This window comes from Rana temporaria, chromosome 2 (assembly GCF_905171775.1).
Source record: "Rana temporaria chromosome 2, aRanTem1.1, whole genome shotgun sequence".
NCBI classification, from domain to species: Eukaryota; Metazoa; Chordata; class Amphibia; order Anura; family Ranidae; genus Rana; species Rana temporaria.
In genome coordinates this window covers 362,341,960-362,354,496 of record NC_053490.1, presented here as the reverse complement: position 1 = coordinate 362,354,496, position 12,537 = coordinate 362,341,960, and the positions used below count along the sequence as shown (strand labels likewise).

Below are 12,537 nucleotides of genomic sequence, written 5' to 3'. Positions count from 1 at the left end.
GGTATGATATTTTTTTTTTTTTTATAAATTCTTTGTTTATTTCAAGAATTACTTTACAGGATTAAACATTGTAGTTCAACTACTTACTTAAACTATATCATAGAATTATTAGAGTGATGGCAGGAAAAAACCCTACCATCCCCCCTCCCACTTCCATCCTGGTTTAGTAATACTTCTCATTTTCCTCTATTTCTTTCTGTCTCTTACAGCCCTACCCTCCCCCACCCCTTCCCAAAAAAGAAAAAAGGAAAAAAAAAAAAAAAAAGGCACCCACTGGCTATTCCCCGCTCCCCCTCCCCAACCCCTTCCCTATACCTCTCATACGGGGGCCCAAATCGATTGGTATCTCTTATCCTGATCTTTCAATGTCATTGTTAGGTTCTCCATTTGTTGGATCTCTGCCACTTTTGCGAGCCATTGTGCTCTTGATGGAGGTATCTCCTGCTTCCACAAAGCTGGGATACACGCTCTTGCAGCTATGATAAGGTGTCTTATCAACGAGTTTTGATATTTTTCCATTGTCATTGGAATGTCTAATAGTAGAAACGCCGATGGTCTATTCACCAGATTAAATCCTGTAATTTTATCAATTATTTCTATTACCATTTGCCAGTATTCCTGTATTTTTCTACACTCCCACCAAATATGTCCCTTCCGCTTCCAGGCATCTCCAACAGACCTCTGACGTTTCTGGGTATATTCGGTGTAATACCGTTGGTGTTCTGTACCATCTTGTTAATATTTTATATGTAATACTCCACTTTTATTTTTTTACTTTAATCATCATTAAAATCACTGCTCCCGAAAAAACTGACGTTTTTAAAACTTTTTTTTGCATTGATACATGTCCCCTGGGGCAGGACCCGGGTCCTCAAACCCTTTTTATGACAATAGCTTGCATATTAGGCTTTAAAATTTGCCCTTTTGACTTCTCACGTCCGAGTCCCATAGACTTTAACGGTGTTCGAAAGTTTGACAAACTTTCGGTCCGTTCGCAAGTTCTGGATGCAAACCGAACCGGGGGGTGTTCGGCTCATCCCTATTCAGGAGCAATTGATCAAGACTTTAAGGAAGGCTCAGGAATGTTACAGGAAGGATGCTGATAGACATTGCAGATCACCATAGGTGATTGGACACTGGTTAACCCAATTAGAATTGATTTCCTCCCCTATATAACACCTCCTAAATGGAGAGTACCTCAGTTTTGCAGCAAAGCAATAAGTGTCCCACGTTTAACTCCGAAGAGTGGCGGGAGCTCTGTGTCCCGTGATGTATTTCCAAAAAAAGGATTTTACAGGTAAGCTGTATTAAAAAAATCATATTTTCTTGCTTATACATCACTGGACTTAATTACTTAATCTGTTTGCCAGATTATTGTGCTCTCTCCAACCAATATCTTACTCTTGTATTCCCTGTTGCCATCCATATTTGTTCTAACACTTGTTAAGGACCTTTGGTTTGTTCCTTGACTACGCTTCTGCCTGATCCCAACCTGCAACCACTTGTTACTGACCCTTGGTTTGTTTACTGACTACGCGTCTGTTTGATCACTAGGGTAGCAATCGGCTCATTGTGAACAACAAGGACTCAAGGCTTGATCTTGCCGTAATGGCACCACACATGTCAATTGCAAATCGAACACCAGCACCTGATTTAGAATACAGAATTCTAATTTCATGGGTTTAAAGCAGAGTTACTTGTAATGGTATGGTAACAAAATGAGAAATTGCAATTTTGTAAATGATCATGGAAATAAATAGACCATGTCAATGATATTACCTTTATCTCTAGGCACTTAAGATCTAATGTTCAAATATGTTAATTAGGTCAACAACCCTCATAAGGTATACTTAGATTTTCAGATGTAATAAAGACTCATAAAAAAAACGTTTTTAATTTTTTTTTCTTTATGCTGCATTTTTGTATCCAGGTGATTACACATACTGATTTTTGTGGTTTCCATTCACGTATTTCTATACGTATGTGCAACTGTTTGAGTTCAATATACTGATAAACAACAGCACATCACAACAATTTCAGTATTAATTAGTAAGATGAATATATTGCTTTAGGTCTTAAAAGTATCTTCCATTGGAAATATCAGGTCCTAAATTCCTGGTTGAAGTACTTATATCTGAAAAAAGCAAAAGAGAAAAGAGGTTAATGATTGATTGCAATATATGTATATACAATATATTATCAAAAGTATTGGGACACCTGCCTTTACACGCACGTGAAGATTAATGGCATCCTAGTCTTAGTCCGTAGATTTCAATATTGAGTTGGCCCACCCTTTGCAGCTATAACAGCTTCAACTCTTCTGGAAAGGCTGTCTACAAGGTTTAGGAGTGTGTCTATGGGAATGTTTGGCCATTTTTCCAGAAGCGCATTTGTGAGGTCAGGCACTGATGTGGACGAGAAGGCTTGGCTCACAGTCTCTGCTCTAATTCATCTCAGAGGTGTTCTTACAGGTTGAGGTCCTGACTCTGTGCAGGCCAGTCAAGTTCCTCCACCCCAAACTCCCTCATCCATGTCTTTATGGACCTTGCTTTGTGCACTGGTGCACAGTCATGTTGGAACAGGAAAGGGCTAAACTGTTCCCACAAATTTGGGAGCATGAAATTGTCCAACATTTGTTGGTATGCTGACGCCTCAAGAGTTCCATTCACTGGATCTAAGGGGCCAAGCCCAACACCTAAAGAACAACTCCACACCATAACCCCCCTTCCACCAAATGATTTATAAGGGTGGCCTTATATTTTTAGCAATATTGTGTGGAGTGAGTTTGGGGTGGAGGAACTTTACTGGCCTGCACATAGTCCGGACCTCAACCAGACAGAACACCTTTGGGATGAATTAAAGCAGAGACTGCGAGCCAGGCCTTCTTGTCCTACATAAGTGCCTGACCTCACAAATGTGCTTTTGGAAGAATGGTCAAACATTCCCATAGACACACTCCTAAACCTTGTGGACAGCCTTTCCAGATGAGTTGAAGCTTTTATAGCTGCAAAAGGGTAGGCTGAATACTGAACCCTACTGAATATGACTGGGATGCCATTAAAGTTCATGTGCGTGTAAAGGAAGGTGTTACAATACTTTTGACAATATAGTGTACATGCACACATATTATTTTCTTTTAAACAATATGTAACTGACACATATCAGGTCTTGCCTACAGGAGCAGCTAAGCCCCCATTCACACCAGTGCCACTAGTGCATTTTCTTCTGCCTTTGTTGTTAAGCTGCACTGCACTGCATTTTTTGAAAAGGTGCATGTGCTTTTTTTGGTGCAGTGCAGCACCATTTTTGCCCTATAGTATCACGGGTGAACTTACCAAGGCCGAGATGCTGAGGGTGGCTCACCTTTGCGATCCGCCCCCTGGGGTTGGAACAGGGGGAAGGAAGAGCCGGGAGGCAACGGTACCGGCAGTGAGGTGAAGGTTTTATGCGTAGAACAGGAACTGAGTAGGAAGCAGCCCACTGGGAACAGCTGAGGATCAAACAAAGACAGTCCAGGTACTCCAGGCACTTTAAACAGGAAGCAGGGCTGAAGACAGGTCCGAGAGACAAGCCGTGGTCAGGGGTTGGAGAGAGCAGGAAGTCAGAGGTTCAGGCCAGAGGTCAAAGGGCAGGAGATAGCAGCAATCCGGGAAACGTCAGCCAAAGGTCAGGTAATCCAGGTAACAAACAGGAACTTCAGCAGAAGGAATCTCAGGTGCTGTGACAAACCAGCAACCTGACAGGAGGGAGAGGCTGGTTTAAATAGACCCCCTCAGGCCTCTGATTGGCCGAGAGCGGAGCGAGCCCGTGCGCGCCTGTGCATGTGGCGCGTGGCCATACCGTGCATGTGCGCGTGATACAGGCGAGCGCAATAGCGCTGATCTGCCACGCATATGCAGGATTCTAAGCTGGGCAGGACTGGTGCCCTGACAGTGCCCTCCCAAGGGGCGAACTCCGGACGCCCAAACTGTCCATCAACTCCGGAAGGCTCGGATTAAACGGGGGCATGCAAATTTCTGGAAGGTTCCCAAGAGTTGTCTTCTGGAGGGTATCCTTTCCACTTAGATACTGGAGTTGCCTCCCTCTTTTTCTACAACCCAGGATGGACTCCACCTCGAATTCCTTTTCCCCTTCGAGCTCCACTGGAGGAGGAGGAAGTTCTTCTTTCCCGAGGAAGGGATCCGATATGACAGGTTTGAGCAAGGAGACATGGAAGACAGGATGGATCCTGTAGGATTCTGGCAATGCCAGTTCAAAGGCCACGGGGTTAATTTTCCGCTTAATTCTGAATGGGCCGATGAATCTGGGCTCAACTTCCGTGAAGGGATTGGCAATTTGAGGTTAGTAGAAGATAACCAGACCTTCTCCCCGACTTCAAAGGCCGGACACTCCTTCTTCCCCTTGTCATATAATCTTTTGGAATTTTCTTGGGCCTGCTGCATCACCTCCTGGTGCTTCCGGAAGTTTTGCTGAATAGAGGCTACAGTAGGTGAACCCGATTTTGTGTCAATCTCGCTCTCTTTCTCGGCGAGATTGAGCACCTACGAGCCCCATCGCGGGAGCCAGCGCCGAGCTGGCTTGCCGCGATGGAGACAGAGCCGTCATAGAAGCGACGGGAGATCCGACTTGGATTCCCGCCAATTCTACACGTGTGCGGCGTTTGCTATGAATCCTGAGGGGGAAGTCCCCGCCGGATTTTAAATAAAAATCCGGCATGGGTCCCCCCCTCAGGAGCATACCGGGCCCTTAGGTCTGTTATGGGTTGTAAGGAGAGCCCCCCTACGCCGAAAAAAACGGCGTAGGGGGTCCCCCTACGATCCATACCAGACCCGTATCCAAAGCACGCTACCCGGCCAGCCAGGAAGGGAGTGGGGACGAGCGAGCGCCCCCCCCCCTCCTGAGCCGTACCAGGCTGCATGCCCTCAACATGGGGGGGTTGGGTGCTCTGGGGCAGGGGGGCGCACTGCGGCCCCCCCACCTCAGAGCACCCTGTCCCCATGTTGATGAGGACAGGGCCCCTTCCCGACAACCCTGGCCGTTGGTTGTCGGGGTATGCGGGCGGGAGGCTTATCGGAATCTGGGAGCCCCCTTTAATAAGGGGGCCCCCAGATACCGGCCCCCCACCCTAAGTGAATGAGTATGGGGTACATCGTACCCCTACCCATTCACCTGCAAGAAAAGTGGTAAAAACACAAATAAATCACACAGTGTATTAAAATATTTTATTAGTCTGCTCCAGAGGCCGCCCCCTGTCTTCTTTATTAGCTCTTTTACCAGGGGGGGCTTCTTCTTTGACGTCTTCGGGTGGGTGGGGGCCGCCGTCTGGTTCTCTTTCACCGCCGGGGGGGGGTGGCTTTTAAAAAAGCCCCCACCCCCCCGGCGGGTTTCCTCCGGCGTCTTCGGCGGGGCTCTTCTTCTTCCGCTATCCCGACGGGTCTTCTCCGCTATCTGGGGGGTCTCGCCGCTCTCCGCTGTTGACTCGTCGCACCCCGGTTCTTCGTCTCGCAGTCCGGTCCCTTCTTCCGTGCTGTACGTCTTCTTCCGTGCTGTGAGTTCTTCTTCCGCGCTGTGACGTCATGTTCTTCACTTCTCTTCTTCTCCCGATGTTGACTCGCCGGTCCTCCTCGCTGAAATGACGGATGCGCGCCTTGCATCGGACCTATATAGGCCTCACAGTCCCATCATGCTCTGTACCTACCCATGTGATACCTACCCACGTGGTCTGCGGGTGGTAGGCAGAGGAAAGGCAAATTTTAATTTCCAGCGATTTACAGAGCTCCTTCTAGAACTTAGATGTGAACTGAACACCTCTATCAGACACGATACTTTTGGTTACCCCATGGAGCCTCACCACTTCCTTGAAAAAGATTCTGGCCGTATCTGCCATGGAGGGTGTGCCAATCATGGGCAAGAAGTGTGCCAACTTGGACAAACGGTCGATCACGACTAAAATTGTGGTAAAGCCTTCAGAAGGGGGCAGGTCTACAATAAAGTCCATGGAAACCTCTGTCCACGGGCGCTCCGGGATGGGGAGAGGTTTAAGTAATCCCCAGGACTTAGTGTTTGGCCCTTTGTAGCGCTGACAGCGGGTACATGATGAAACATAGGTCTTGTAGTCGTGCCTCCACTTCGGCCACCAGAAGGAACGGGCGATCAACTCAGAGGTCTTCCGTGTTCCAAAGTGGCCTGCCAACTTATGATTGTGGAAAGTGCTCAGTACCAGCTGCCTTGTTTCCACCGGTACAAAGATCTTGCCCCGTGACCACAGTAAGTCGTCCCGTTTTTCCAGAGAAGACATTACTTGGCCGGAACATTGTCTGGAAGCCACTTTAAGGGAGGTTAGTAAGTCCGCTTGAGAGACTAGAAAAAAGTTCTGGGGGGTTAGGACGGTACTAGGTTCCGACGGGCTGGGAGTTTCAGTGAACATTCTAGAGAGGGCGTCTGCCTTCCCATTCTTCGAGCCAGGTCTGGAAGTAATGTGGAAATTGAAACGGGTAAAAAAAAGGGCCCAACGGGCTTGTCTGGGTCTTAGGCGTTTGACAGATCGTAGGTATTCTAAGTTCTTATGGTCAGTGAAGATTAAAATGGAATGGAGAGCCCCCTCCAGCAGATATCTCCACTCTTCCAGAGCAAATTTGATGGCAAGCAGCTCCCGGTCCCCGACATCATAGTTCTTCTCCGGAGGGCTTAGTTTCCAGGATGCATAGGCTACAGGGTGTAGTAGGGATTTAAGCCCTTGTCTCTGTGACAGGATAGCGCCAGTGGCAGTCTCAGAGGCGTCGACCTCCAGAATGAAGGGCAGTGTTGGGTCTGGGTGCCGCAGAACAGGTGCAGAGGAAAACACTGCTTTAAGTTTTGCAAATGCCTTCTGTGCTTCCTGAGGCCAATGGAAACGGTACCCCTGATGGGTCAATTCGGTGATAGGAGCCACGATGGATGAGAAGCCGACGATGAATCTCCGGTAGAAGTTGGCAAAGCCGATGAACCGTTGTACCCCCTTTTTATCGACCGGAGCTGGCCAATCCTGGACTGCCTTGACTTTTTGCGGGTCCATGGCTATCCCGTTGGTGGAGATGATGAACCCCAAGAATTGGACCGAAGTTTTTTCAAACTCACATTTTTCCTCCTTGAGGTACAACTTGTGTTCCCTGAGAATGGCCAGAACTTTCTTGACGTGGTACCGGTGCAGCTCAAGTGATGCCGAGAAGATGAGGATGTCATCTAAGTAGACAACCAGGAAGTCATCCAAGTATTGGCGGAAGATGTCATTGACCAGGTGCTGGAACGTGGCAGGGGCATTGCAGAGGCCAAAGGGCATCACCAGATATTCAAAGTGCCCGAATCTAGATCTGAAAGCGGTCTTCCATTCATCCCCAGCCCTGATACGGATGAGGTTGTAGGCCCCCCGAAGATCAAGTTTGGAGAAGACTTGGGCTGATCGGAAACGCTGAAACAGTTCCGGGATGAGAGGTAGCGGGTATCTGTTTTTGATAGTAACTATTTAATTCTCGGAAGTCGATGCAAGGCCTGAGGGAGCCGTCCTTCTCAACGAAAAAGATTCCAGCCCCAGTGTCATGAATATGCAACAAGTCTGTCTGCTTACCTGATCTCCATGTGTTCATTAGAGGCTGACCCTGCTCTGGTTCCCCTTTTTATCACTTCCTCTTCCTGTATGGCTCCACCCTAGTCCATCCCAGGAAGCCTATATTAACCGTTGCTCTACAGGTCTGCAGTGCTGTTCAACAGTGTTCCTATGCTTAGTTCCTGTCTGCAGTATAGTTGCTAGTTCCTGTTTGCAGAGTGCTTTGTTCATCTTCCGTGTGCCGTTTTGGCTTGTTCCCAACTTCCTTGTCTGCCTGTGCCCCTGACTATTTGCATGTCCCACGGTTATCCTTATCTGCCTGTTGCCCTGACCTCGGCTTGCCCATCACCACTGTTTGTCCTGCTGACTGCTTCCCCTTTCTCCCTGCGGAGTGTGACATGAGGAATCTCGGGGATGCGACCTGGACCCAGTTGCGGCCAAGACCATCCTTACCATCAAAGGCTCTGGTGAATACAAAACTGGGTCTTAGACTCCGCGCCCTGGGTGATCTTAGGTTCACGCTTCGTCTCTGCTAGCAGTAGTCGGCCATAGGATTCACCACCCTGTGGTGCATCCCTGTCCCCAACGGGGTGCACTTGTCACCTGGCTACGGGTGACCTGACAGTTTGAACAGCCATGAATCCGGCCAACATGCCGCTCCCCGCAGATGATCCATTACAGTGCATTGTTCGCAGACTCGAGACGCACGAAGCTAATCAGGATCAGGTGATGCGTTTCCTTCAAGATCTGGCTTCCCGCTTTGATCAGCTTCAGACCTCGCTGGGAACCCCGAATCCGCAACCCCAAGTACAACCAGGAGCTGCACCTGTTGCACCAGTCGCAGAGTCGCATTCACTGAAGTTATCACCTCCAATCCGTTTTTCTGGAGACTCCAAAGCCTGCAGGGGATTCCTTAGCCAATGCACTATTCATTTTGAGCTCCTGCCCCAGTACTTCTTGTCTGATCGGGCCAAGATAGCCTATATCATTTCTCTCCTCTCCGGGGAAGCCTTAGCCTGGGCTGCCCCTCTGTGGGAATTGAATGATCCAGTGGTTTCTAGCCTGCCTGTTTTCTTGAAACTTTTTCGGAATATCTTTGAAGAACCGGCTCGTGTCTCTTCAGCAGCCAGCGCCCTTTTACGTCTCCGCCAAGAATCCCGTTCAGTGGGACAATATTCTCTTCAGTTCCGTATTCACTCAGCTGAACTGAGCTGGAACAATGAGGCCTTAGTCGCAACCTTTTTGCATGGCCTATCTGATAGAGTGAAGGATGAACTAGCAGGAAGAACAATCCCCACTGATCTGGACGGAGTGATCTCCTTGTGTAATCAGATCGATATTCGCTTTCAGGAAAGGACCCTAGAAAAGCGACGCCAACATCCCTTGGCCCTTAGTCAGCCTGAGCTCCCCTCTCTTCGACCCGTGGAGCATCCCTTGCCAACTGAGGAACCCATGCAGCTGGGTCGGACCAGGCTATCCCCTGAGGAACGTGCCAGGCGCAGAACTCTAGGCCTGTGTCTATACTGTGGGGGCAAAAGTAATTTTTGTGACACTTGCCCTCTTCGCCCCGAGAAACGCTCGGGTTCAATACATCTGGAAGGTGGAGTATTGGATCCAGAAATATCTCCTTCACCTTCTCGTCTTTTTCTTCCTGTGTCCCTTCATTTTGGTGCTTCTTCTCATTCGGTCTCGGCATATCTGGATTCCGGAGCGGCTGGCAATTTCATAGACTGGGAAATCGCATCGTCCATGAGACTTACCCATTTGCCCCTCACCACACCATTGGTGGTCTCGGCGATTGATGGCACTGTTCTCCCGGGGGGTCCTATTCGCTTCCAGACAGTCCCTGTTAAGATGTCAGTAGGCACACTTCACCAGGAGTGGATATCCTTCGTTGTTCTACCTAAGACCTCAGCTCCTATCGTTTTGGGTCTTCCTTGGTTAAGACTCCATTCTCCTCACATTGACTGGACTACCGGACAGATCCTGGCTTGGTGTCCCTCCTGTTCCACGTCTTGCCTACCCAAGGTTGCCCCAAAAGAGAAACTTCCTGTTGCCACCATTCCAGAATCTTTTGCTCGTCCTACCACATGTAGTGGTGTCCGGAATGTGTCCTGCAATAGTCAGGCTGATGCACTTTCTAGCCAATGTAGCACTCTGAATGAGGAGCCCGTCTGTGAACCTGAGCCGATCATTCACTCCAGTTTACCGTTGACTGTCCCTAAAACGCACAGCCAGGCTAACTTGTCTGCGAGTTCTGCAGTCACTACGCCTTGTGATGCGATTCGGGTAATCACTACACCTGACTATGCTATTCAATCGGCCTCTGCATCAGCTATGCCAGGTCAGCCCATGCCCAGTGAGCCTCCTACCTTTTCTTGTTCAGGCCCTCCTGCAACCTGTCTAAGGGGCTCAATCCATCCTTTGGATAGATTGCCTCATTCGGCCAAATGGGGTTTTCTACCTTGTTTTCAGGGCTCTCTGCATTCTGCTGGTTTCCCTGCTATCCAGCTTGACTCCTGTGCCCTGTCACCTTCTAACCAACCTGACTTCAGGGTTCCTCTTACCTCTGCCCAGTCTGATGGTCCTGTGCTTAATCCCCAGTTCATCTTTAAGGGTCTGCTTGATCCTCTTTGGATTCCTGTTGACCCTCTCATGCCCTTACTTATTCCTAAAAGGCCTTTGGTCCTCAATAAATCCTCTCCTCCTGTCCCTACTTCGGTTCTGGTCAATGAGGATACTCAAGTTCTGGATTCTCGTCTCTGCGGAGGCATTCTTCAGTACCTTGTGCTTTGGAGAGGATTTGGTCCTGAGGAGGCGTCTTGGATTTCTGCATCTGAGATCTTTGCGCCCCATTTGTCGAGGCGGTTTCTTCTGGGATTCCCAGGGGCCTTAAGAGGGAGGATACTGTCATGAATATGCAACAAGTCTGTCTGCTTACCTGATCTCCATGTGTTCATTAGAGGCTGACCCTGCTCTGGTTCCCCTTTTTATCACTTCCTCTTCCTGTATGGCTCCACCCTAGTCCATCCCAGGAAGCCTATATTAACCGTTGCTCTACAGGTCTGCAGGGCTGTTCAACAGTGTTCCTATGCTTAGTTCCTGTCTGCAGAGTGCTTCGTTCATCTTCCGTGTACCGTTTTGGCTTGTTCCCGACTTCCTTGTCTGCCTGTGCCCCACGACTATTTGCATGTCCCACCGTTATCCTTATCTGCCTGTTGCCCTGACCTCGGCTTGCCCATCACCACTGTTTGTCCTGCTGACTGCTTCCCCTTTCTCCCTGCGGAGTGTGACTTGAGGAATCTCGGGGATGCGACCTGGACCCAGTTGCGGCCAAGACCATCCTTACCATCAAAGGCTCTGGTGAATACAAAACTGGGTCTTAGACTCCGCGCCCTGGGTGATCTTAGGTTCACGCTTCGTCTCTGCTAGCAGTAGTCGGCCATAGGATTCACCACCCTGTGGTGCATCCCTGTCCCCAACGGGGTGCACTTGTCACCTGGCTACGGGTGACCTGACACCCGGCTGGGGAAGAAGAAGGGTGAATGAACTTTTTTTCCAGGTTCTCGTCGATATAAGCCTTGAGGGCTACTAATCCAGTCTCTGAAAAAGGGAAGATACGAATGAATGGAATCTTGGAACCGGGCAAAAGGTCGATGGGACAGTCGTATGGCTGGTGCGGGGGAAGGTGGTCAGCCTGCTGCTTGTCAAAGACGTCCTTGAACTCCAAGTAGACAGAAGGGATGTGTTGGAGGTTTTCTGGTGAGGAAGTCAAGGTAGAGCAAGAGGCTTTGGTGGGCAGGAATCAGTGCTGGGAGCAATAACAGGAAGGGAACTTAATCTCTTTCGTGAGCCAGTCTATACAGGGTTGGTGTACCTGTAGCCATGGGAGATAGGAAGGGTTTCCTGGGTAACTAGTCCGGAACGAGGAAGGGAGCCGTCAGCCAAGTGGATTTGCAGGTGGAAGTCCTTGGGGCGGCAGGGAACATGCAGCTTCTGGGCCAGGGCAGAATCCAGGAAGCAGCTGCAAGCCCCGGAGTCAACAATGGCCGGCAGACAGGTTGCCCCCTCCGGGAGCTGTAGGGAGAGAAAGAGAACAACATAAGTCTGTGGTAAGTTGGAGATGTGGTAACTGAGAGCGGGTGGAGGTTTTGACTTACTGGGTCTCACCGGACAAGTGCGGAGGAAGTGGCCCGCTCCGCCACAGTACAGGCAAAGATTAGATTGGCGCCTACGCTGTCTTTCCTCGGGAGTGAGAGGAGCCTGGACCAAGCTGAGCTGCATGGGCTCAGGGTCTGGAAGAGAAGAGGTTGGCGGGACCGAGAGAGGCGAAGGAGCCGGAGAGAACCTTGGCGGGGTCCAGTTGGGACGGGTTGCCTGGAAACGTTCAGTCCGCCGTTCCCGTAGGCATCTGTCAAGCTGGGTGGCTGACTGAATCAATCCTTCCAATGAGGCAGGGGGATCGGTTCTTGCTAACTCGTCCTTAAGGGACTCCGAAAGTCCTTGGCGGTATTGATATTTTAGGGCTGCCTCATTCCATCCAGTGTCAGCAGACCATTTTCTGAACTCTGCAGTGTAGTCCTCCACAGGCCTCCTACCCTGATTCAAATTATGAAGAGTAGCTTCCACCGTGGCTGAACGCAGAGGGTCATCGTACAGCTTAGACATATGCTCAAAAAAGGTGTCAATGGTGACCAGTATCGGGCTTCTCTGCTCCATCAGGCTGTGTGCCCAAGCTTGCGGTTCATTTGCGAGAAGCGAGATTATGAAGCCCACCTTCACGGCATCTGAGCAAAAGGTTCTGGGTTGCAGTGCCAGGTACAGCGAGCAAGCATTTTTGAAAGCCCAAAACTTCTTACGGTCGCCCGCGAACCGTTCCGGTGTTGGTACACGAGGTTCCGGGTGGGCCACGACCACCGCTGGCCCCGTGGGAGACTGGGAGGTGGATGCCCCTG

General features: G+C 49.7%; 1 protein-coding gene across 3 annotated transcripts in view; it reads right to left on the bottom strand.

Annotated features, from left to right (window-relative positions):
- Positions 1 to 1,885: 1,885 nt before the first annotated feature.
- EPS8L3 (EPS8 like 3) overlaps positions 1,886 to 12,537 on the bottom strand; it is a 195,628-nt gene continuing 184,976 nt past the window's right edge. For all 3 annotated transcript variants that reach the window (XM_040337634.1, XM_040337633.1, XM_040337632.1), the window contains exon 20: positions 1,886 to 2,134. In XM_040337634.1, the coding sequence (XP_040193568.1) occupies positions 2,129 to 2,134 (6 nt within the window). In that variant the 3' untranslated portion in view covers positions 1,886 to 2,128. The remainder of the gene's footprint in view (positions 2,135 to 12,537) is intronic.